The sequence below is a fragment of the Astatotilapia calliptera genome, chromosome 4, assembly GCF_900246225.1.
Source record: "Astatotilapia calliptera chromosome 4, fAstCal1.2, whole genome shotgun sequence".
Taxonomy (NCBI): domain Eukaryota; kingdom Metazoa; phylum Chordata; class Actinopteri; order Cichliformes; family Cichlidae; genus Astatotilapia; species Astatotilapia calliptera.
In genome coordinates, this window is record NC_039305.1 from 2,277,254 (window position 1) to 2,304,476 (window position 27,223).

Sequence of the window (27,223 nt, forward strand, 5' to 3'; positions counted from 1 at the left end):
AGGGGACTGAAGCTGTGGTCAGTGTCTCTTACAGCGGTTTCCAACTGTGTGAAGAGACTAAAGATACTACACTATCACCAAAACGTTAACAATCACTAAAAACTGGGACCCGTACACGAACATTTTAATCTGAAGAAACAGAGTAATCCCATTAATCGTGTTGTCACACCGGTGTGTTCTCGAGATATTTCTGCAGGCGTGTTTGTGACGGCTGCTCACCCTCGCAGTGCTCCAGGAACTGAATGCACTCCTGTACCACGGTGTCCCTCAGCATGACCATGTGTTTGGACATGTTCTCCAGCAGGGACAGGAAACAGCGCTTGGCGTAGAACCATGTGTCCGTCCCCAGCTACACACAAACAGAACAGATTAACAACATATAACCAGACTGAACGCCTCAGCGCCTGCCAGCAGGATTTGTTTTGTGAACATTGTAAGCTGTCGTCGTGACAGTTTAACCACGCAGGCCGGTTTCCTGTATAAAATGATCTGAAGTAACCAGAGACGAGAAGCTTGTGTGATGGGCGTGCATCTCGCCAGGTTTCACATTCCTGTCGTGCTCGCTGCTTTCACTGTGGATGCGACTGGATGGTGATTGTTGGAGGGGATGACAGGCTCAGGATGATGGCGTGTGTTCTCAGCTGGATTTTAGTGGACTCAGCTGCAGCTGGACTCCGCTGATGTTGTGACCAAACGGGATCAAAAGGTTCCCAAAAAGAGCAGCTCGGCCTTGGAGAAGGTGCTCCTGCAGGACTGTATTTGTTGTTCAGATATTTTTTAATCCTTGGACACAAAGTCCGAACACTGCAAGTGGGATTACCTGCATTTAATATTAAATTAAGCTAAAGCATGATTAGATTTCATCAGACTGTACAACGAGCTGTAAGTGGAGTCAGATTGCACAGAAACTGCAGATTTATGAATAAAACTAAACCATGAAGGATGAAATGTTCAGACTGCTTTTGATAAAACTGTCCATGTGCATGGTTCTCTTTTTAAGTCTTAATCTAAAACTACATGCATGAGTCTCTAATCTATAAGCATGAACGTGGACATGGAAGTGAAGAAGACTGTCCGGGTGTTAAGCATATTAAAGAACACTCCATGAAGCTTGTTTGTTCCTGTGCCTCCTGCTGCTCCTGCAGCTGGTGGGGCTGGTTTGGGCCTGGGCCACCAAGCATCCTCACTGTGGCTGTGTTTTTCCATCACAGCCATTAAAGGCTTGCATTGTTATGCTGTGTGTCCTTCCAGTGTTAAATGACACAGAAGTGTGTGGTCTGTACGAGCCCTGCTCGTTTTTGTGTGGGAAAAGGAAAAATCTTCAAATTAAAGAAACAAGATTTGAGTTTTCATTTTTTTCATCCATCTGTAAGAACGATGCCATCCAGCACTGATTTACTCGGTTCAGTCGGTGCTAAGCATTTAGCCCCGGCCCTTACACCACTTACACCAACACCAGGCTCTGATTGGAGGCTCACTCTCCCAACAGATGGCCAATCAGCTGCAGTCCAAGAAGCAGGACTGCGGAGGGAGACTTGAAGTGTTCCTGAGTGGAAGCACAGTCGGCACCTCTTCTCTCACTAAAGCTGATCGCCCGGTTGAATCATCATCGTGATTACAAAAGTACTGGAATCAAAATCTTCTGAGTGTTGTTCACAGTTTGAGGATCTCCAGGGTGACCTGCTTGATTTTCTTTTCTTAGCTGTAGGCACTGGGAGCCAGTCAAACATCAGGGGCATTAAACTGGGCAGTAGGAGACGACGTTGTGGTCAGCCTCGGTGACCTGAAGGTCTCTGTGATCTTTTGTATCTGACTGATACAATTGGTGGAAAAATGGCTGACCTTCTTGTTGTAAGGCTCCAGGCTCTTGATGACACGGGAGATGCCAAAGTCGTAGTTTCCCTTTGCACAGTACAGCGTCCTGAAAGACAAAACACAAGTGTGCAAAGAAGGTTTCACAGAGATGATCTTACCGATGAAAGCAGGACGTTTTTGTTCTTCCTCTCTAACCTTCACATCAGAAATGATACAAAATAAAATACTTAGGACTGATTTCTGATTGCATAGTAACTCCCTTTCATTACAACTGAAGAATACAGTAAATAGCTGCTGACTGTCCCCATAAAGCTCTTCCTGTGTGGGACTCACCCGATGACCAGGTTGACGATGCAGAGGTGAAAGACCTTTTTGTCGGGGTCGTCGTAGGAGATCTGCTCCTCTTCTTTCTCGATCTTCCTCATCAGCTCTTCAGCCTGTTAAACCGGGACGACACGCAGAGATCATCAGTCAGAGAAGTTATGCTGTCCTGTTATTGCAGAGGCTCGATTCTGGGCTTTGCTGCTCTCTCACACCTTTCCTTTCTACTCTCAGACACAACAAAGGCTCCCCCCAAAAAATCATCCATCCTGGACAGTGGAGCTCGAGTTTGGATGAAAGTATCACACAGGGACCTGATCAGACTCCCAGCAGGGAAAGGCTGGAGCTAGCTGTCTGAACTTTCAGGCAGTCTAACAGCACTGCTGGATTTCAACATGTTTCCATGCCCGGCTTTTTGTTAATTCCGTCACCGTCAGTGTGGAGATAAAGTAGTGCCCACTGTGGCTTTACTGCATAAAAAAGAATCAACAGTGACAGTGGCCATCGCAGAGAATGAGTACAATAACCATATGTGTGCATGAGTCTGAACAGATATCCTCTGTGCTCCCTGTCTCTTTAGGAGGACATCCCAGTGGACATTAATCTAATCTTCTATCAGGATATAAATGCTGCTTCATCTTTTTTCTCTACATTGATATATATTAAACTGGAATAGGATAATTAATTTATTTCGTTGACTTCTTTTGTCTCATCTGGTGTGTCTCTGTTTTTTAAAGCAGTGCTTTGCATGAGTTTCATTACTTTCATGTGTGTTATAAACATGTTCTTCTGGATACAAACTATATAGAAACACCTTTGGGCTGACAGTGACCGTGTCTGTACGTTACCTCTTCGTTTTGGCTCGTCATGATGTAGGACACGCACAGGTTGGCTAAGACCACTGCGCTCACGTTCAGGATCTACAGAAGCAAACACCAACATGGATCAGAGGCTTGACCAATGATTTCACAGGAAATCTTTTCAGTCAGCAGCAGAACCTTTAAATTATCCCACTGATGTGAGGTTAAATCTGAACTGGAACATATAAGAAACCTGCAGGTGTTTTCACAGCTATAGTCTGTTTACTCTGGGTTGGTAAACTTGTAGCTTTTTCTCAGGGTTTGGTTTCTTTTCTTGTGTCACTACAAACCACATGAGAATGTTCAGTCTACTGATTGGCCAGATGTGTCTGAGGTGAGAGAAACAAAAGTAACTAGAAAAATTTGCATTTCCTGCGAAAATGCTGTGTGGATGCCTTAACGCTGAAGATGTCTGCTGAAAAAAGCTGAAAAAGTTGAAAAAACAAAACAAAAATCATTGCCCTGAGCAGGATTTGAACCTGGCCCTTCTGGTCTAAAGGCGGCGATTCACCTCACTGCACCAAACTCATTCACACAAAGAAGAGGTGGAGAGAGTGACAATTGTGGTGAAATTAGCAGAAGCTGCTTAGAATTGTGCTGATAAGAGGTGAAAAAGCTAAACATTTGGCAGAAAAGAGGTGAATCAGAAGAATTTCTGCTGAAAAGAGGCAAAGAAGCAAAAAGATGAGCTGAAAAGAGGTGTAGAAGCAGAAGTGCTTGCCGAAGATGGCTGTATGTGTAATGACACACTGGAGAGCAGTGACACACAAGAAAGCAGAGCGCATGCAAGCAGGGAACATGTGTAGCAACTGTCACAGGTAGGATTCAAACCTCTGCCACCGGGTCTCACGGCAGATGCCCTACCCTCTGAGCCAAATGAGTTCTGGTCACAAGCAAAGATATGATGAGAGGGACAATGTGCACTGTGGAGCAGAAGCTCAAATTAGCAGAAAAGAGGTGAAGAGGAAGAACTTTGTTGTGAAATGAGGTAAAGAAACTGAAATTTTTGCTTAAAACAAGTGACAAAGCTGAACTCTGAAATCCTGCTAAAACAGCAGAAGAGGCTGATATTTTTCAGCTACTCATTGAGCCAAACTGGTTCTCACGTAACTGAAAAAAGGTGGAAAAGCTTACAATTCTAATGAAAACAGCAGAAGAGGCTGAGATTTGTGCTGATAAGAGGTGAAAATGCTGAACCAATCAGAGGTACTGCTTCTGTCTGCTTCATCAGGCTGTGTACTTGTATGTATTTCTGCCATAGACTGTTAACAAGAATCTGAGGTCCATATTAGAAAAGCTGCTAAAATCATAAAACTTTGCAGAATTGTAATAAATTATCAATATGAATTACCGGTCTGTGATAGTGTATAAATTTGTACTCAAAAACTAGGTGGGATAGAAGCATAATTCTTGCACTGGGTGAATCAGCGGACTTTGGTGTACTTTGACTGCGATTTACATAGCTCTTTGTATCTCTGTCGCGGAGATATGACGAGAGAAGAAATGGCTTAATTTTCGGAGTTTGAAAAATGAGAGGAGGACAGATTTCCACCCCTCAAACATGTTTTTGCAGAAACACTGTAATTTCGCTTAAATAGTATGAAATAGCAGTAATACTATGATTTGGCAGAAATACTACTTTTTAGCACAAATACTATTGTACAGAATGGTGTACGTCAGTTTAATGCTGGGTGGTGCTGCAATAGTAACTATCCTCGGTCAGAAGGAGAGGCTGACATCCAGGGATTAGATTACCACAGGTGGAGTTTATTGGCGGTCAGATGGATGGTACAGGGAGGCATGGCATACAGTAGGAGGATGTGGAGAGGTGATATGGTGTGGTTTCTATGATTAAGAAAACTGGCAACAAATTCCTCCACTACAAATCAGTCTGATACCACTTCTTACAGGGTTCACGTTTACTAAGGCACTACCCAAAAGGCGCCACAAGAGGGCACTCCAACACAAGAGATGACCTATTTACACTGTAAACACCCCCTACTTAGCCACTACATACTACAGTGATATTACAGTATACAAATTCACACAAATACTATGATTTGGCAGAAATACTATGACTTAGTAGTAATACTATAACATAACAGTTCAATGTTCTTGCACAAATACCACAATATGGCAGAAATACTATGTTTTAGCATAAATACTGTAATTTGGTATAAATACTACGATTTGGCACACATACTATATTCCGCAGATACACTATAACATAACAGATATTCTACGACTTAGTAGTAATACTATAACATAACAGAATTATTAATTGGGCACAAATACCACAATTTGGCAAAAATACTATGATTGGGTACAAATACTATGATTTGGCAATAATACTGCATTTTAACACAACTACTGAGATTTGATTGAAATACTATGATTTTGAAGAAATACTATTACTCCATACAAATACGATGCTTTGGGACAAATACTATGTTTTGGTTCCAATACTATGATGTGCAACAAATACTATGATTTGGCACATGTACTATGATTTAGTACAAATACTATGATTTGGCAGAAATACTATGCCTTAGTAGTAATTCTATAACATAAGAGATATACTATGGTTTTGCAGACATACTATGTTTTTTCACAAATACCATGATTTGGAACAAATGCTATGATTTAGCAGAAATACTAAGATTGGGTACAAATACTATGATTTGGCAATAATACTGCGTTTTAACAACAACTACTGAGATTTGATTGAAATACTATGACTTAGAAGAAATACTATGACTCCATACAAATACGATGCTTTGGCACAAATACTATGATTTGGCAGAAATACTATGACTTAGTAGTAATACTATAACATAACAGATTTCCTAAAAAAAACTATGAAATTGCAGTAATTCTATGACTTGGCAGAGATACTACGTTTTAGTACAAATACTATAAACAATGGAGAAATACTATGACTTAGTAGTAATACTATAACATAACAGTTCAATGTTCTTGCACAAATACCACAATATGGCAGAAATACTATGTTTTACCACAAATACTGTGATTTGGTATAAATACTGCGATTTGGCACACATACTATGATTTGGCAGAAATACTATGCCTTAGTAGTAATACTATAACACAAGAGATATACTATGGTTTTGCAGACATACTATGTTTTTGCACAAATACCATGATTTGGCACAAATGCTATGATTTAGCAGAAATACTATGATTGGGTATAAATACTATGATTTGGCACAAGTACTATGATTTAGTACAAATACTATGATTGGGCAGAAGTACCATGTTTCAGTACAAATACTATGATTTGGCAGGAATACTCTGGTTTAGCAGAAATACTGTGATTTAGCAGAAGTACTATCTTTTGGTAGAAATTCCTGCTAAAAGGTACTATTTCTGCGTTTTAGCAGAAATACTGTAATTTGGCATAAATACTATAATTTGGGATAAATACTATGATTTGGCACATATAATATATTCAGCACATATATTATAAAATAACAGAAATATTTGGCCCCAAAACCATGATTTTGCACAAATACCATGATTTTGCAAAAATACTATGAATTAGCAGAAATACTATGATTTAGCAGAAGTACTAAGATGTAGTAGAAGTACTTTGCTTTAGCAGAAATACTATGATTGAGGAGTAATACCTAAACATAGGAGAAATATTGATACACAGACACACATACACAGAGAGTAAAGGGAACAGGAGCTGTGGAGAGTCTGGGCTTGGTATATGAAGGTCAGTTAAATTAGCTGCACCTGCTGTAGTCAGCCCTTACACACACAGACACAGAGAGAGGTGTGAGTTTTCTTCAGTGTATTTCTGACATTCAGGATTCCCCTAGAACAAATGGCCATAATTTCCTAACCGTAGAGGCTAGAACGGTCATTCAGGCATCGTTTTATTCAGAAGAGATGGGGGAATCTTCAGGTCTTCATAATTCAGAGATAAAACATAAATTCTTAAAGATATATGACTTGTAATACACTGTAACTGAGTAGAGGCGAAGCAAAAACTGCCTTGACTTGCGCTCAAACAACCTTTGGTAACTCAAAATCTATATGGAGCATCAAAATCATTCTTTCACCGTAAGAAACAGCAGGCTTTGGTGAACAGTCATGGAAATTTTCAGGGCTCTGTGGAAATCCATCAAAAAGATATGACGAGAGAAAAAAGTGGTTCATTTCCAGAGATTGAAATCTGATGAAATCTGAGGACAAATTTCCTACCCTCAAACAAGTCCAACTCATTTCAGAACGGTAATAGGTGAGAAAGAAATTCTTGAATTGTGAGTGTCAGGAGTGTCTGAACATATACGGGGACAAGCCTCATGTCTTAACTTCGCTTCGTTAAGGAGATATGACAATTTGAAAATGCCTCTCATTAGAGAAATCCAGCGGTGATTTTGAACAAACTCTCCATTGAGTTTATATGGAGAGTTTTCTGACTTTGTGTTACTCTGAGGAGATTTGCAAAAAATCTCTAAGTCCCACAACAATGATAGTGACATTTTCTGAAAGCCAGCAAAAATACCTACGTTTTGATGTATAATGTGTGGGGCTTGAGTGGAAATTGAGCGAGTAGCAAGAAGTTGTTTGGACATGAAGAGAAAATTCAAACAGTTTCACTGTCCCCTCTGAGTTAATTGCATAGCAACCATAGCAACGCATGTATTTTCTGAAAAATCACAATTTTGCAACTGAAAACTCAAAGAGGGATAAGATTAAAACGGTAGAAGATCTGAAAAAGCTGAATCATACAGGAATAGCCAAATCATTTGAGAACATTTTAAAGTTTGAATGAAGTTTCTAGGTGAAAGTATGAGGCAGTAGTTAAGTTTCAAAGACAAGAAAGTTTTAGCAGAATTGTGGAAGTTTCCCATTCATTTCAATGGGACAAATTAAAGTGTAATATTTTAAAAAGTATAATAGTAATAAACACCAAAAGTCATAGCCGGCATTAGCAGAAAGAGCAGAACAGTTTAGAGTTTGAACGGTGAAAATAGCACAAAAATTGTGGAAGTAGATCCACGGCAAAAAGTGTACGGAAACACCCGGAATAATAAAGAATAAAGAGAAACAGGAACTCAATAGTGTGGATGCCTATTAAGGCATCCACACAAATACAGGAAGAAGGTTCTGCACTACCGCACAGAGCATGGAGAATATTTTAGCTAAAACCTACAACGTACAGCTGGCTTTGGCTCAGATCGAGGATGGATCACATTCACACCATAAAAAAATGCTCTTTGTTCAACACTGGTGCAATTACTGCGTTCACACCTGCACAAACCAAAACGAACCAGAGTTTGAATTGAACAGGTTAAAAACCACCTCTTTGTTGTCCAGTGTTAGTGCGCTCTGTTAAACACTCCAGACCTTCAGCCATGTGACTGTCTGAAGTTGTACAACATCAGAAACACCACTGCAAACCATCACACTAAACAGCGGATTCATGCACAGATAGAAACTGCAGAGGCAGAGAAACAGGTGTTTGGTCTGTTTTTTGTTTACCGATGGTTTGCACTTGCAGGGACACTCTTGTATGTTACACTGCTCCACCTGGACAAAAAGGCACACTGTCAGCTTTTACAGCTGACGTCACACTGTCATCATTTGGTGCCCACAGTTGAACAGGCGGGTAATCATCCGCCCTGAGCACTCACGTTGTCGTAGTGCTTCTTGACGATGGGCTCGTAGAAGCCGATAGCCTCCTTGTACTTGTTCTGCATGAAGAGCACGTGAGCCACGTTCAGCTTCCAGGTGTCGTTATCGTTGCAGTAGTCCACCGACTTGCGAAAAATCTTCTCCACCATCTGGAAGTTCTCGCGGTTCCAGTAGATCTTAGCCTGAGCCATGAGGACAACGATGTACCTGTGAAGAGATGCGGCCAATCAGAAAGTAATCCTCTGTTACTGAATTTGCTTTGTTTCCATTGAGGAAATGAAAACACGGCTTAGTGTGTTTATGTTTGCGTGTCCTCACTTTTCCTGCATCAGTTCGAAGTCCTGCACGGCTTTCTTCAGCAGTTCCTCATCTCGAGTCAGCCTGGTTTCCTGCAGCTTGAAGAAGATGAGTGATTCACACAGACATTTTATTTGTATTCAATCCTGTCCTGCAAGAAATCGGCAAGTTCAACTGCAAGCCCCTTTGCAACCAGCCTCCAAACCACGTTTTATAGTTCTGAGTTAACCCACAACGCCACTCCTATAACAAAAGCATGTCTGATATATAACCCCACAAAATAAAATACAGGCAGTGTGAAAATGCTGTGTGCAGTAAGACAGAAAGAGCAGCGTGAGGTAAACAACCTGCTTTGATAGTTTGCGTAGCTGTTCCGCCAGTTTTCCGTTCATCTCTTCAAACTTCCTGAAAGCCTGAAAAAAGAACGCAGGTAATGAAACATGACGGATACTAAAGACACAAAAACAAATCTGATGCTGAACCATCATACTGGTCTTTTCCAGCCGACTGTCATCCACAGCATTAGTTGTGTTTCATTCACAGTGTTGACTGGTTAGCTCAGCAGGTTAACGTACTATGGTTCATGTTTCTAGCACTCCAATAACGAGTATTATTTTGTAATTTCAGCCTTCTATACACTCTCTGCCGATTGTCCAGGTCTGGATTGTGGCAGCAGCAGTCTAAGCATAGGTGTTAAGACCCCCCCCCTCCCAGCCATCTCCTCCAGTTCTTCTAGGAGGCTGGTTAAGTGTTCCTAAGCAAGCCAAATTACAAAACCTCTCTAGAGTGTCCTGGTTCTGCTCTGGGGTCTCCTCCCAGTTAGATATCCCTGAAGCACCTAGAGAGGGTCCAGGAGTCATCCTATTCAGAGGCCTGAATCACCTTGACTGACTCCTTTCGATGTGGAGCAGCAGCTCAACTGAATGACTGAGATCCTCATCCAATCTATGGCTGAGTCGAGAAACCCCTCAGAGGAAGCGGATGTGTCTTCAATGCTGCTTTCAGTCAAAACGCAGAGCTCGTGGTGAGGGAACGTAGACTGAGCCATAAAGAGTTCCTCTTTACCACAACGGACCGCTACAACGTCCTCATTGGTCCATCTGTCAGTCTCGTCTCACTTGTGAACACCCTCACATAACTGAAACTCCTTCCCCGTCCTGGAGTCTGCACTCTCTTTGTTTTCCAGCTCAGGTGTAAAGGTACTAATTCTCATTTCAACCACTTCACTAAAATGATCTGTTTCATTTACAGTCATTACAAAGAGACTCAGAAAAATCTTGCACATGAATCCAAGTCCAAGCTGGAAGTCGACATTTCAATGAGAACAGTTTAAACAGAGCTTAAATATATTTTTCGGCCGTGAAACTTTCATATCATGTGGACATTTGGTTGATTTTATACAGATCATTAAAAATAGCTTCCTATTGTTAATAAGGTGTCAGGTGTTTTGTACCGTACCTCCTCTGGTGCCGTCTGGCAGGTCAACAAAGCATCAAGAAACTCGTACATGTACTGAAAAAGAAAAAGAAACAGATGACTGTTTTTGTTATTACTAGTCATATTTGTGCAGACGACACTACACCAGATGTGCTAATTAGAATAAAATCAACTGGCTGGTCTCTTGAGGATGCTCGTTACTCACCGGGGAGAGGAACTTGTAGGTGAGATGTGCGTTTTCTGCCAGGACATCAGCTGCCAGGTCAAAGTACTGTGAGAAGTCCAGCAGAGAAGTTAATGCCATCTTAATGAAAGACTTGCAGCTCTTTGTTTTCAGCTCTTTCCACTGGAACTCACACCACATGAGTCCAAATCCCTTTGCAAACAGTGTTACTCCCTGCGTGGATGCTCACTGGTGGAAACTGCTGACATGCTACAGAGAGGCGTCGTGGTGTTTATGGAGAACGGCGATAAATCTCTGAATAATGAGGTCAGCGTGAGCGCTGTCAGGGAGAGGAGCTGTTCAGCGTTTATAGGGCTGCCAATTAAAACTAACTGTATGGAAATTTTTAATTTACTGAGGAAAAGAAAAGAAAAAACATAGAAATTAATTGTAAAACTGTGTTTTTGGAGCAGTAGATCTGAATATTGATGCTTAAAGTCAGAAATTCTTTATCTGTCTTATTTAAACTGGCATGGTGGCAGATGCTTTTGTGAAAGATGTTTTCTTGATTAATTTCTTGTGAGATTTATTTTTGTGTCTTTTATGGTTCAGTGTCTACTTTTCTTTATCTTTGTTTTTTCTTCTGTCTTATTTTGGTAATCTGCAGCAGCTACTTCCTGTCGCCTCTGTAATTTTCTGCCACACCCTGATAAATTTCAGCTGTGTCTTCTTCTTCTCAGTTTTTGGTTATTCCACCTGGTTTCCCTCCTCGTGCTCCTTTGTGTTTCTGAGATTCCTGCGTTGTTTGGCCACGTGGATGTTTTTTAAAATGTTTTTTTTCTGAACCTTTGTGAGCTAAAACTGCTTGTTTCAGTTACCTAATTACCTGAACTAATCTGAGCTGTTACGAGCCTTTAAAGCCACGGTGGAGTGGGACAAATTATTTCCCACACTGTTTGCTGGATCACAGCAAGAGCCTGTCTGAAAGTCCAAATAGCGCTGAATACAGCACGTTTCATATTGATGTTATTGGTTATTGGTAACTTTATTGTCCCTAACGGGAAATTGATTTGCAGTATGTCCGTACAAACAAACAGACAACCAACACATCACATACACACTCCAAAATAATATAATATAATATAATATAATATAATATAATATAATATAATATAATATAATATAATATAATATAATATAATATAATATAAGCCTGAGAAAACAACCTAGATTTTTCATCAAAAAAGTGCAGTGTGCAATGGCAACAACACTTATGGTTTAGTGTTATTAACTATGATAATAGCAGCAGGTACAAAAGACAATCTATGTCTCTGTCTTCACTGCAGGCACTCTATAACGACGACCTGATGGAAGCAGTTGAAAATCATTAAAGAGAGGATGATCTGTTAAGTCTGGTCTTATTATTCAGGGACATATTACCGTACCAAGCGATGATACAGAAAGTTAAAACAGATTCAATAAAACTTTTATAAAAAATCATTTCAGATGAAACATTGAAACCTCTCAACCTCCTTAAAAAGTCTTTGTTGAACCTTTTTCACTCTAGCAGCAACATGTGACTCAAAGGACAGAGCCTTATCAAGAACAACCCCCAAATAACTGTCCACCAGTTCAATGGCTGCACCATTTACCACTGTTAGTGCAGGATGGCGGGATGTCTTCCTGAAGTCAATAACCATGTCCTTGGTTTTCAAGGTTTGCTACAGCAACAGGAACAATTACCAGGATCCCATTGTTCTAATTTCTATGCACATATTTTTGCTTTTATTCAAATGTACTTTTTACTGAGCCTCTTAGCTCATCATCTGTCTGAAACACAAGCTGTTTTTAGTGCCGTTTAAGACAACCTGCTGACTGACCCTCAGAAACACCGGGTTATAAAAGCAGCTGCATGTGATGATCACAGTAAGGAAATATACCGTCACAGGCGTCACGCAGGGCCAAGACTAGAGTGTTTGAAGCAGCCTGAGCTTCTGGCCCACAGGGAGTACTTGTACATACGCTACACTGACTTTATCAGACACTTTGCTTATGTTTAATATGAACATCCACCGCTGGAACATGAGATACATGACAGAAAATCAAGAAAAGCATCTTTGACCTGACGTTTAGCAGGTCAGTGGGAGTCTTTGCTGCTGTAGTTGGTCTCCTTCAGATAAAATACTGCTGCTTACCTCGTGTTTGCAGTAGAGCAGCAGCAGGTTTCCAAAGGTGACGGGGGGGAAGGAGGGCTGCTGCAGGAGGAAGGCCAGCTTCTCGAAGCCCTCCGACGGCTTCGTGTCCATGTTCAACAGAGCCTGGTTGTGGAGTGTCACTGGGTCCAGTTCCTGTAAAAGTAGACATAATATAGGAGATGAAGTACATAATACTGCACTGAGTGTACAAGAATAACTGCACTTTTTCGAATTGAAGCGGGGCTGATTGCTTTTATAATGAACCACATAAAACTAGTTGTACAGACTTCAACAGAAATACAAACTTTCATCGTTTGTGAGTTTTCAGTTGCTCATTTTGTTCTTTTTTATTGTTAGTGTATAAAAGAGGCACAGCTGGAGGGAGAAGGACTCTTTGAACAGCCTGTTTAAATTCTTGTTTCAGTTTCTAAAGATGAAGAAGCTTTTTCTCCTTCACTGTTTCTGTGTATGAGCAAAAACACCAGGTCTGGAAACGGTCACTTTGCTCCTCGTGGTGAATTTAATTAAAAGTGTCCGAGACTATAAAAATGTCACGAGCACCGTTACACCTGAGATCATGAAAAACTGCTGTGGCTACAACAGAACAGTTTATGATGATGTCAAACATCATATTTAATTGACATCATTTAAAATGATGCTCAGAGTCGAGGATGCCTCATTCTGTTAGACGGTGTTTGTCTCGTCTCCTCTCTCCTCGTATCTCCTCCTCACCTCCTCTGCTCACATCTCACGTGGGAGGGACGAAGGAGGGTGAGCACCCTGATCCTCCCTTTGTCATATTAGGAACAGAGACATCCTTTAAACTGGCACACTGAGACTGAGCTGCAGGTCATAGTCAGGAGGACAGAAGAGACAAGGAGGCACAGGTTAGAGAAAAAAGCCCCCCGCCCAATGAGTGGTTGTCTATAGTGATAAACAGTAAAATGATGGTGTTTACGTTCTGTTCTACCGATTATTTAATTCACAAAAAACAAACACTTTAAATCATATAAATGACTAGAATAAGAGTGTATTTTTTACACTCTGGATCCATTTCATTTGAGTGTTGCTGCTGTGGTCCCATTAATTTCAGCCTGTAAAAAATTTAGGTAAAACTTCACTTCCTAGTATTTCTGACTCAGTGCACTTTGCATGGATTTCCACTAGGGGGCACTAGTTGTTCATAAGCCATGACTCAGAGGCAGTGACAGGCTGGACCAAGGACAGTGTCCCATCTGTACATTAATTTTAAATAAGTCATGTTAGGATGATAAAAATACCATCATTACCTCCATGTAAGCCTTCACACCTACGTCTCCATTCTAATCTTGAATTAATCTCTGTTATCTACAGGCTGTCAGGCTCAGCGAGCCCAGGCAGCCTTAATTCAGACAACTACTGAATAACAACACAGAGTCATTCGTTTCCTTCCTTTCGATTGAAGTCTTCACCCTAACAGTAATGAATTTGTGTTTATGGGGGCCTCCAAACGTGATTGTGCAAACAGTTTCAGGTCCTTACCTCATCTGATCTCGGGGGCATGTCTGTCAGAGCCTCCTGAGCTGTTTTCACTGCAGGAATCCACATGGAACACAACAGAGAAGAAAACAGGTCGTTTCAGTGCACATAGAGGTTTTTTTCTGAGAAATTTCTCTTTGAGAGATGAACTTTATGAACCTGGGAAACTTAAACAGCGCAGAGTCTTGAAAACCTCATAAGGAAAATCGATAATCATCATCTGCAGGCGCCCCGTGGAACTGTTTTCAGATGTCAATTCCTCAAACATGAGCAAAGCTGATTTTCATCCTCACTCTCTCTCCCTACCTACCTGTCATTTAACGCTCAATATCTAATAAAATCAAAACTGTAACACATGCCACAAAGCATTTACAGTTTTTCTACAAAAGGTTTTTCTGGAAAACAAAGTTCTGATCACTTCTTATTGGACTAAAAGTATCCCACTGGTCCTCTGGGCTTATTGTTAGGTTCTACCTACCCCTTTAAAAGGATTTTCTCCTGTTTGGCACTCCCAGCTGGAAATCTTTTAACAAAAACCTGTAAGGCTGACAAGTAACGTCTAGTTTCTGAAACTAGGAGTGTTTAGACTAACCCTAACCCTCTCTCACAGTGGTTTTCCGGTGACCTGGTGGCTCTTATTTGGGGTTCATATCTTCCTGAAACACACTTCAACACGCAGACAGCAGAAGCCTGAGATCAAATCAGCACCAGTGGTGTTGATGAGGTTAATAAGAAATGTCCAATATAGCCAAAACGTGCTCGGGATGTCCCCTAAAAACGTTTCTGAGCTCATCCCTGCAGGCTGGGTTCAGCACATCTTTCCATCCGTTTCATGCAGCAGGTGACGCGACTCTCCGTCCGTCTGACAGAGCCGGCCGTTTGATGTGGGCTTCCTTCCTGCATGTCGTCCTCTGATCACTGTTCTTTAAAGCTTTGGTCTGATAATGTGTCAGAGGGTGGAGAAAGAAAGGACTACAACCCTGCTTTTGAAGATTAAAGGAAGCTTTGCAAGTTCTCTTGCAGCCGATTTTCATCTCTTTCTATCGGTTTCTGTTCCTCTTATGAACAGGGAAAAGTTTACGGCTGTGACCTGGTTTAGGACACAAGCACTGAGCCTGCAGTCAAGTAAGAAAACACAGTCCCAACACATACATCAGTTAAAAATTCAAAGGACTGAAAAAGACCCAGGTCATCAACACTGACAGGTTCAAGGTTCGAGTCCCTTGGTTCTAACCTTTTTGGCAAACAAAGTTAAACGCTCACTTTTTGCATTGAATGTAAAAGTGTACAAGCTCCTTCAAAGGCTTTTTCAGTGTGTTTAATCACATGCATACGTTTTGCTTTAGCTTGCTTAAAGTAGTACCTGATGCTTAACAGACAGACTGAAACTGCACTTTGTTAATGTTATTACAGATGCTCTGAATAGGAGAATCTGGTGTGCAGTTGTTGTGTCCATGGTCATTTATTCATTGCTTTGCAGAGTATTTTTTGATGAATAAATGACCATGGCATGTTGCGTCTTTCACAAAATTTCTTAAGGTCTAAAACATTAAGGAGCCCTGGCCACCAGACTCACCTCAGTGGAAACTTCTGGATTTGTTTCTTGTCGCAGACGCTGTTTTTTCTGCACTGGTGAGGTTTTACACATGTGAAACCACAACGAGCGTAAACAGTTTTACAGGCCTCTTCTTGATAATTGCGGCCTATGCAAAAATATTTTTAGGCTACAGGGTAAATATCAAATTTTTTTTTATTTTTAGTTTCTTTCTTCTCTTGGTGTTCAGGAAGGGTTCTCCGGGGCTTTGGAAGGACATTCAAAGCTCGTCTTTGTTTCATTCTCTGCATCAATAATGTTGAGTTTCGGGCTCTGGGGAGGCCAATCCAGGACTGATGGTTTCTATCCATTTATGCTTTTACTGCATTGGCAGTAAATCAAACTATTGGCAATCAGACACTTATCTTTGCTGCATTTCTTGTTTCTTGTCCAAATAAGAACTTTGAAAGACCTTCAGAAAGCTGGAGAACTATTGTTCAAGAGGACTTAAAAAATACAAGTCTGGCTCATTTGAATCAAAATATAAAGTAATGAGGGATGGTTCAAGACTTTAATCATTTATTCATTATTTACTACAGTTATTATTAACTTTAACCGCCTGCGGACTGATATCTATGTGACTGAGCAAAACTTTGTGATAGCTAGCTAACGTCGGCTTGTTGTTCTCCTCACTGTGACCTAAAACCAGCGATTAATCCACCAGGAAAGTGTTTACTGTGGTTGAGGGGAAGGTTTAAGGAGCTTTTACGATGGCTTTTCTTATCAGACCCAGGACCCACATCCATCCTTTATAATGTAAACAGTGAGAAACAGCCGCTAACGTCAGGTTAGTCAAACTAAAGACCAGCTCTCAGCACACCCATGTGTCTTCACAGAGGATTTAGATAGCTATGATTGGCCACAGCATGGATAGGTTTGTGATGTTCCTCAGCTCTTGTGTGGTTGGTGTCTGAATACTGACTGTGGTTCACTTTACAGCCACAGTTGTCATCAATACTGTTTTTTTACGCGGGCTCGTCTGCCACCTCACTACCTCTCTAAGTGACGTGTTGGAAACAGATGGAGGTTCTTACAGTTCTTCAGCTCGTAATTGATTGCAGCTTTGAGGTTAAAAGCTTCGATCAGGGCCGACTGATGCAGGACCAGCGTGTTTCCCACGCTGTGAATGTCGATGCCTTCGGTCGTCATCCCGACACTCAGCTCTGGTACGCAGAAAAAAAACAACCCTCATGCTGATGACAAAAACATGATCTAAAAATAATAAATATCTAAAAGAGGAGAAAATCACAGCTATTTTTACCTGGATGTTCCTTGATTCCACGGTCTATGATCTCTCCGATATACTTGAGGGCCTGATTGTGGTTCTTCAGGCTGTAATAAGTCAGGGCGATGTTGTAGGACAACGCTGAAAATAAGAGACAAAAATGACACAAAAACCCAGAGGTGTACAATCATTTTATCTTAATCAATTTTATTTAAATGTATGATGAATTCAAGTCATGTCCAGTTTTTGTTCTGGTTCTTTTTGTTTAACAGAAATAGAAACTCATCTCATCTGCAAATATTTTCGGTTAACCTGAAAAATAAACCCTTTCCACTGTAAAAAGTAGTGCGGAGTTGATTACAAAAAACCCAGAGACAGCTGATATTCTCCCACAGACTGTGGATTCTCCCACAGACTGTGGATTCTCCCACAGACTGTGGATTCTCCCAACGCCACCAACTATAAGAAATGAAGGACAAGATTATTTCTGCAGGAGGAGCTGTTTGGGTCAACATTGCTTTTTTATAGAGATGGAGCAGATGAAGATATGTTACTGGACCGTCCTTCCAGCGGTTAGACAGCGTCGTCTTATTGGCTGTTACGGGTGAATATTTTTGGGTTTCCAGAAACACTCCAGTGACAGTAAATAAATTGTCTTTTGATTTCAGGTCAGTGCATAGAGAACAGCTTACTGAATGTGTGTTTTTAACTGATCACCTGGCACGTATCCCAGCACTTGCATGGCAGACATGAACTTCCTGCAGGCCTCCTCATACTTGCCGTCCTGGTAAAGCAAACAGCCCATATTGTAGACGTAGTCCGGGTCGTCCGGCGGCAGCTGCTCCAACAGCGACTACAAAAACACAACAGAAAGTGACGCTAATGAAGGCGTGTCTGGCTGTGCATAATAAGGATTAATCTGATGCTATACTGAGCAGAAATGGTATCGTGTGTTAACAGATGACGTGTTAAAGCTCCTCACCTTGGCAGCGGAATAATCTTCCTCACAATATTTAATGCAGGCCTGCAGCTTGACCATCTGTGCCAGAGAGAGACAATAAACCGAAGGTAAAACAGGGACACGGCAACAGCAGCCAAGTGCTAATTTTAATATGGGGCCAAAAAAAAAGAGCCAGTACAAAGTGTAATCTGTAATGCAAACTGTCATCCATAACTATTTTTATGAGCTTCTTTTCCCACATTTGGACCTTTTCTCCAAAACCTCTGAACTTTTCTTCTTGATATTATCACAAGGACAAAACAAGCTTAACCCTCTGAACCCCAGAAAGCTTCTAGATGATACTTTTACTCTGGTCTAATTTTTACAACAGCGCAATAGCTCCACTGAAGGTATGTCACAAACCGTCCACGGGCAAAGGAAGGGAGGATAGAGTGGGTCATCAGAATAAAAATAATTCACATAACAGGACGGCAAAAGGTTTTGTTGTAAATTTGTAAATTTATAAGAGAAATCTAACCCAGTTACAGTTAAATGTATGAAAATTTGTCACCAGCTTTCATCATCAATGTTTCCATTTTTTTCTTGTAGGTTTTAGTTTTTTATAAATAGGAGATCAGGAGATTTTTTCTTGCAAATTTACAAATTTAAACTTGAAATTTCTGTGTCTGTAAAATATATTTGGGAGTATGTGTGCGAATAAAAATATAGATTCAGCCCCAGCAAATAGCTAAATTGTCGTTACGTGACTATGGCTCCTAGCCGACTCAGTCTTAGCTTCTCGGGACTGTTTAGCGAAAACGATGTATTTTTGCTTTAAAAGTGACACGCTGACTAAATTAATTTTCATAAAATGCCACATTATTAGGCATAGATTATAGATTAGCCTTCATTCTCTGCCTTGGCAGAAGTTTGTCTTGGACAAGTCAGAGAGACGCGCCACATAAAACAGCGTTTATGATGCTGTTTTAAATTCATACACACAAACACACACTCGTAGCTTGACTTATTATCATTCAATGATTTATAATGGTGCTAAAGAAAATTTGCACTGATTAACTTACAAGTTGTTACCCTGCACCTTTTCAACAGCGTATTAGAGCCACTGAAGGTACAATCAGGGCGTCGACTCTTGTGATTTATATCTTTGGTGATTTTCAGAACCTGCTTTATCACTGACGCTTCAAATATCTCCTGGAGGAAGATGGAGGGAGCATGCTAACTATCTCTTTAGACCAAACTTTGAATTTGATTTAATTAGATGTCATTATACTCAATTTTCCCTGAATTAGACCTTTGGAAAGCTAAAAATCGATGACGGAATAGCCAAGGAGGTAATGTTTTTGGTAGCATTTGCATGCGTCTGTAAACACGACAGCTTTTGAATAAATTCTAATAAAACTTTGTAGGGGTGTAAAGTGGAGTCATGTTAACAATCCATTAAAATTTGGCTTACACCCACTGAGGTTGTCAAGGTCAACTTCATGATTTATTGGTCTAATATCATTATAAACATAATATCACATCTGACCTCTGACCTTTTCTTCAAGGTTAAAAGTTTGATCCGAAAGTCAAAGTTCTTCCATGTTTCTCATTGCCATTGTTCGTACTGACAACAGCAAGACATTTGTGAGGATTCTAAATATCACGTTACTTTGGACCTCTGACCTCATTTTCATGGTCAAACTTGTCAAATCTCTTTTATGTGCAGAATTATGCTTAAAATTCTACTTCCTTTGTTTGTATTGGTAACAGTTAGGAAGTGATTCTGGTGTACGGGGATTCTAAATATCACATTAGAGTTTGCATCCAAATATCATGACACAGCTACTCTGACCTCACTTTTACATTTCACATCTGCGTTTCTTTCAAATTGACCCCAAATGCGATATATCTTTAAATAAAGTATTGTCAGGAGAAAGAGAATGAGCTGTTAGGAACACAGAGTTATATTACTGTAGTAATATTACACAATAAGATCAAGTAATTAATTTCAGGTACTTACAAATCTGTACTTATAATTCATTGCCGAGTCCTTTAGTGTAATCAAAATAAACGTCTTTCATGATACCTGTATCTAGTTTTTACTGCACTACAAACTTCCTAAAGTCTTTAAGTTCTTAAAGTAGATTTAAAAGAACAAAGAATACAAAATGTATCTTCAGAGTAAATATCACCCAGAGAGTGAGCTGCCTTGACGCAGGTTTGTGTGCTCTGAGTGCTTCTTGTTAGTGTGAATGCTTGAAAAGCATTCACAGTATTGTTGTTGTAATCTTTATTATTATTATTAGTGTGAATGCTTGAAAAGCATTCACAGTATTGTTCTTCTAATCTTTATTATTATTCCATTTTTTTATTATTATTATCTATTCCGTACGTTTTTTGAAAGCCTACTCCTTCAAAACCGTTCAACTTAGAAAAACCATTCAAACACCGTTAGATTCCTATTCTTTTGGACAACACTGCTTCTATTTTTCATATTTTTAACATTTATATTTTTAATTTTATTCAACTTTATTCAACAAAAATTTATAATGTATTTCAATGGGGAGACCCTTCAAATCCTCATTCAACTTACTCATTTTTAAACTCTTACTACTTCCACATACATTGACATAGAGCCACCATTCAAACTTTAAAACGAAGACAAGACATTCAACTATTCAACTTGTATTTATCTTTTCAATATCTATTATACTTTTTCTTCAGTTCCAGTTTAAGTTTCATGATGTTTTTTCACCCGTTTCAGAGTTTATAATGGGTGTGTATGGGACGGAATGTTGGGGCTAGAGTGAGGCAGCTCAACTGCTAGAGTGAGAGGAGCAAAAAAATTAATCTTAAAATCTTTTTTAAAACTGCTGCTGTGTCCGCAGCGTTTGCTCTACAGGTATGATTTTACCCTCAAAACGTAGCCATGGCTGTCCTCTTTCATCCAATGTGTTTACTATTGTCCTAGGTGTTATGGTTCTTTCATAAATGTCACCAATGCACAGCCTCCTCCCTCCAACTCTTCCATAGACTCTAATGTTAAAATGGCTCAGAAGGTTCGTTTGAAAATCAGAAGAGCATGGTGTCTTTCCACTGTCACCACGTCCATATAATAAACTCCACAGGCATGAAAACTGAGAATTCAGTAGACTAGACATTGCTGTCACTCACGGTGAAAGAATTTTGTCAATACGACTTTTACTTTTCATTTGGGAACGATTTGTTTCGGCCTGACTTTTCTGTTCATTTTAAGCAGCAAAAGTGAGGCGCATGTCTGTGTACGTGTGTATGGAGCCATTGGGTGCGGTCACTATAGCAACCAGGCTCACACCTGCCTGCTTAACGAGCTCTGCCTGCCACTGTGCCAAGATTCATCTTAAGCACTTCTCTTTCAACTGCTGCTGTGTCCACAGTGTTACAGCCATCATTTTACCCTCAAATTGTCGCCATTATTGTTCTCTTTCCAACACCGTATCTTTCAAAGCTCAGGCATTTAAACTTTTTAAACTGTGTGGATCAAAGTGGAGGGATCACATTTGAGTCATTCTGTGATTCAAAGAATATGACCTTTTAATATTCATTCAGATGTTTTCTGACTCTAAATGTTCTTTTCTCATTTCTTAGGGTTTTCTAATTTACATTTAAAACATTTTCAGTTTTTTTTCCAACTCCTTCTTCTGTGTAACCTTCAGCTTTTAGCAGTTCAGCACCTTTGTTTTCAGGTTAAATTCGTTTTTTTTTTTTTGTTTTTTTTTTAATCTCATTCAATATTTTTAACTCAAAATTCAGCAATTAATTCATTTCAGTGCATACATTCAGATTCAAGCATTCACACTGCAGTTTCTTCAGAAAATGCACTTTCTAGTTGTGTGGATGCCTTAATAGGCATCCACACTATTGAGTTCCTGTTTCTCTTTATTCTTTATTATTCCGGGTGTTTCCGTACACTTTTTGCCGTGGATCTACTTCCACAATTTTTGTGCTATTTTCACCGTTCAAACTCTAAACTGTTCTGCTCTTTCTGCTAATGCCGGCTATGACTTTTGGTGTTTATTACTATTATACTTTTTAAAATATTACACTTTTTTCCTTTAATTTGTCCCATTGAAATGAATGGGAAACTTCCACAATTCTGCTAAAACTTTCTTGTCTTTGAAACTTAACTACTGCCTCATACTTTCACCTAGAAACTCCATTCAAACTTTAAAATGTTCTCAAATGATTGGGCCATTCCTGTATGATTCAGCTATTTCAGATCTTCTACTGTTTTCATCTTATCTCTCTTTAAGTCTTCAGTTGCAAAATTGTGATTTTTCAGAAAATACATGCGTTGCTATGGTTGCTATGCAATTAACTCAGAGGGGACAGTGAAACTGTGTGAATTTTCTCTTCATGTCCAAACAACTTCTTGCTACTCGCTCAATTTCCACTCAAGCCCCACAGATTATACACCAAAACGTAGGTATTTTTGCTGGCTTTCAGAAAATGTCCCTATCATTGTTGTGGGACTCATAGTTATTTTGCAAATCTCCTCAGAGTAACACAAAGTCAGAAAACTCTCCATATAAACTCAATGGAGAGTTTGTTCAAAATCACCGCTGGATTTCTCTAATGAGAGGCATTTTCAAATTGTCATATCTCCTTAACGAAGCGAAGTTAAGACATGAGGCTTGTCCCGGTATATCTTCAGACACTCCTGATGCTCACAATTCAAGAATTATTTTCTCACCTATTACCGTTCTGAGATGAGTTAGACTTGTTTGAGGGTAGGAAATTTGTCCCTCGCTCAGATTTCATCAGATTTCAAATTCTGGAAATGAGTCACTTTTTTCTCTCATCATATCTTTTTGATGGATTTCCACAGAGCCCTGAAAATTTCCATGACTGTTCACCAAAGCCTGCTGTTTCTTACGGTGAAAGAATGATTTTGATGCTCCATATAGATTTAGAGTTACCAAAGGTTGTTTGAGAGCAAGTCAAGGCAGTTTTTGCTTCGCCTCTACTCAGTTACAGTGTATTACAAGTCATATATCTTTAATAATTTATATTTTATCTCTGAATTATGAAGACCTGAAGATTCCCCCATCTCTTCTGAACAAAACAATGTCTGAATGACCGTTCTAGCCTCTACGGTTAGGAAATTATGGCCATTTGTTCGAGGGGAATCCTGAATGTCAGAAATACACTGAAGAAAACTCACACCTCTCTCTGTGTCTGCGTGTGTAAGGGCTGACTACAGCAGGTGCAGCTAATTTAACTGACCTACATATACCAAGCCCAGACTCTCAACAGCTCCTGTTCCCTTTACTGTCTGTGTATGTGTGTCTGTGTATCAATATTTCTCCTATGTTTAGGTATTACTCCTCAATCATAGTATTTCTGCTAAAGCAAAGTACTTCTACTACATCTTAGTACTTCTGCTAAATCATAGTATTTTTTGAAAAATCATAGTATATTTTCCAAATCATGGTATTTGTGCAAAATCATGGTTTTGGGGCCAAATCATAATATTTCTGTTATGTTATAGTATATGTGCTGAATATATTATATGTGCCAAATCACAGTATTTATACCAAATTATAGTATTTATGCCAAATTACAGTATTTCTGCTAAAAAGCAGAAATAGTCCTTTTTAGCAGGAATTTCTGCCAAAAGATAGTATTTATGTTAAAACATAGTATTTCTGCTAAATCAGAGTATTCCTGCCAAATCATAGTATTTGTACTGAAACATAGTACTTCTGCCCAATCACATTATTTGTACTAAATGATAGTACTTGTGCCAAATCATAGTATTTGTGCCAAAGCATCGTATTTGTATGGAGTCATAGTATTTCTTCTAAATCATAGTATTTCAATCAAATCTCAGTAGTTGTTGTTAAAACGCAGTATTATTGCAAAATCATAGTATTTGTACCCATTCATAGTATTTCTGCTAAATCATAGCATTTGTGCCAAATCATGGTATTTGTGCAAAAACATAGTATGTCTGCAAAACCATAGTATATCCCTTATGTTATAGTATTACTACTAAGGCATAGTATTTCTGCCAAATCATAGTATTTGTACTAAATCATAGTACTTGTGCCAAATCATAGTATTTGTTGCACATCATAGTATTGGAACCAAAACATAGTATTTGTCCCAAAGCATCGTATTTGTATGGAGTAATAGTATTTCTTCAAAATCATAGTATTTCAATCAAATCTCAGTAGTTGTGTTAAAATGCAGTATTATTGCCAAATCATAGTATTTGTACCCAATCATAGTATTTTTGCCATGTCATCATATTTGTGCTGAATCATGGCATTTTTGCCAAATCGTGGTATTTGTGCCCAATTAATAATTCTGTTATGTTATAGTATTACTACTAAGGCATAGTATTTATGCCAAATCATAGTATTTATGCCAAATTACATTATTTCTGCTAAAACGCAGAAATAGTATCTTTTAGCAGGAATTTCTACCAAAAGATAGTACTTCTGCTAAATCAGAGTATTTCTGCCAAATCAGAGTATTCCTGCCAAATCATAGTATTTGTACTAAATCATAGTACTTGTGCCAAATCATAGTATTTGTGCCAAAGCATCGTATTTGTATGGAGTCATAGTATTTCTTCTAAATCATAGTATTTCAATCAAATCTCAGTAGTTGTTGTTAAAACGCAGTATTATTGCCAAATCATAGTATTTGTACCCAATCATAGTATTTCTGCTAAATCATAGCATTTGTGCCAAATCATGGTATTTGTGCAAAATCATAGTATGTCTGCAAAACCATAGTATATCTTTTATGTCATAGTATTACTACTAAGGCATAGTATTTCTGCCAAATCATAGTATTTGTACTAAATCATAGTACTTGTGCCAAATCATAGTATTTGTTGAACATCATAGTATTGGAACCAAAACATAGTATTTGTCCCAAAGCATCGTATTTGTATGGAGTAATAGTATTTCTTCTAAATCATAGTATTTCAATCAAATCTCAGTAGTTGTGTTAAAATGCAGTATTATTGCCAAATCATAGTATTTGTACCCAATCATAGTATTTTTGCCAAATTGTGGTATTTGTGCCCAATTAATAATTCTGTTATGTTATAGTATTACTACTAAGTCGTAGAATATCTGTTATGTTATAGTGTATCTGCGGAATATAGTATGTGTGCCAAATCGTAGTATTTACACCAAATCACAGTATTTTTGCTAAAACATAGTATTTCTGCCATATTGTGGTATTTGTGCAAGAACATTGAACTGTTATGTTATAGTATTACTACTAAGTCATAGTATTTCTGCGTTGTTATAGTATTTGTGCTAAAACGTAGTATCTCTGCCAAGTCATAGAATTAATGCAATTTCATAGTTTTTTTTAAGGAAATCTGTTATGTTATAGTATTACTACTAAGTCATAGTATTTCTGCCAAATCATAGTATTTGTACTAAATCATAGTACTTGTGCCAAATCATAGTATTTGTTGCACATCATAGTATTAGAACCAAAACATAGTATTTGTCCCAAAGTATCGTATTTGTATGGAGTAATAGTATTTCTTCTAAATCATAGTATTTCAATTAAATCTCAGTAGTTGTGTTAAAATGCAGTATTATTGCCAAATCATAGTATTTGTACCCAATCATAGTATTTTTGCCAAATCGTGGTATTTGTGCCCAAATAATAATTCTGTTATGTTATAGTATTAGTACTAAGTTGTAGAATATCTGTTATGTTATAGTGTATCTGCGGAATATAGTATGTGTGCCAAATCATAGTATTTATACCAAATCACAGTATTTGTGCCAAAACATAGTATTTCTGCCATATTGTAGTATTTGTGCAAGAACATTGAACTGTTATGTTATAGTATTACTACTAAGTCATAGTATTTCTGCGTTGTTATAGTATTTGTGCTAAAACGTAGTATCTCTGCCAAGTCATAGAATTACTGCAATTTAATAGTTTTTTTTAGGAAATCTGTTATGTTATAGTATTACTACTCAGTCATAGTATTTCTGCCAAATCATAGTATTCGTGTGAATTTGTATACTGTAATATCACTGTATTATGTAGTGGCTAAGTAGGGGCTGTTTACTAAGTGCATCAGTGTAAATAGGTCATCTCTTGTGTTGGAGTGCCCTCTTGTGGCGCCTTTTGGGTAGTGCCTTAGTAAACGGGAACCCTGTAAAAAGTGGCATCAGACTGATTTGTAGTGGAGGAATTTGTTACCAGTTTTCTTAATCTTTAATCTGTATGCATGTTGTAATGCATACCCTGTTCTTAATCATAGAAACCACACCATATCACCTCTCCACATCCTCCTACTGTATGCCATACCTCCCTGTACCATCCATCTGACCGCAATAAACTCCACCTGTGGTAATCTAATCCCTGGATGTCAGCCTCTCCTTCTGACTGAGGATAGTTATAGTATTTGAGCCAAATCATAGTATTTGTGCTAAAACATAGTATTTCTTCCAAATCATAGTATTTGTGCCAAAGTATAGTATTTCTTCCAAATCATAGTATAACTGCACAATAAAGGTTCTTGAGCCACATCAGTGTTTGTGCCAAATCTTAGTATTTCTTCTAAATCCTAGTAATTCTGCTCAATGATAGAATTTCTGCTATGCTTTAGTACTTTTTTCCTAGATTGTAGTACTTCTGCTAAGTCAAAGTATTTCATGTAAATCATAGTATTTCTACCAAGTCCCAATGTTTCTGCTAAATCATAAATAATGTTTTAGTACAAATTGTATGATTTGGTGGAACTTTCTGTGTTCCAGCACAAATGCTATGATTTGGCAGGAAAAAAATATTATTTAGTATAAATACTAAGTTTTAGCAGAAATGCTATGTTTAAACTTTAAAAAATTCTGCTATTTCTGCTGATGTGTGTTATGACTTTTGACCATTGAAATGAATGGAACACATTATCAATGTGGTCAATGATTTTGCATGATGGGCTGAGCTGTGTTTTACCTCAGTGAGATAAGCATCCGTTCTCAGACTGGGAGGCCTGGGTTCAAATCCAGCTTATGGCAACATTTCTTTCACTTAACAGTTAAACTTTTTTTAAACTCTTTTCAACACAAATTTCATTTTTTTCACCCCTTTTCAGCAAAATTTTCAGTTTTTTTAACCCCTTTTCAGCACAAATCCAAACTTTTTCAGCTCTTTTTCAGCAA

General features: G+C 38.7%; 1 protein-coding gene across 2 annotated transcripts in view; it reads right to left on the reverse strand.

Annotated features, from left to right (window-relative positions):
- The window catches only part of ift70 (intraflagellar transport 70), a 32,300-nt gene that overhangs the window by 982 nt on the left and 4,095 nt on the right, over nt 1-27,223 (reverse strand). The window contains exons 4-19 of one of the 2 annotated variants that reach the window (XM_026163971.1): nt 18,075-18,131; nt 17,810-17,945; nt 17,129-17,233; nt 16,902-17,030; nt 14,277-14,326; nt 12,756-12,908; nt 10,603-10,668; nt 10,419-10,472; nt 9,308-9,373; nt 8,982-9,058; nt 8,663-8,870; nt 8,511-8,558; nt 2,985-3,056; nt 2,149-2,252; nt 1,843-1,921; nt 220-349 (exon numbers count right to left, since the gene is read on the reverse strand). In XM_026163971.1, the coding sequence (XP_026019756.1) occupies nt 220-349; nt 1,843-1,921; nt 2,149-2,252; nt 2,985-3,056; nt 8,511-8,558; nt 8,663-8,870; nt 8,982-9,058; nt 9,308-9,373; nt 10,419-10,472; nt 10,603-10,668; nt 12,756-12,908; nt 14,277-14,326; nt 16,902-17,030; nt 17,129-17,233; nt 17,810-17,945; nt 18,075-18,131 (1,534 nt within the window). The remainder of the gene's footprint in view (nt 1-219; nt 350-1,842; nt 1,922-2,148; nt 2,253-2,984; nt 3,057-8,510; nt 8,559-8,662; nt 8,871-8,981; nt 9,059-9,307; nt 9,374-10,418; nt 10,473-10,602; nt 10,669-12,755; nt 12,909-14,276; nt 14,327-16,901; nt 17,031-17,128; nt 17,234-17,809; nt 17,946-18,074; nt 18,132-27,223) is intronic. The other variant, XM_026163972.1, reaches the window with a different exon arrangement.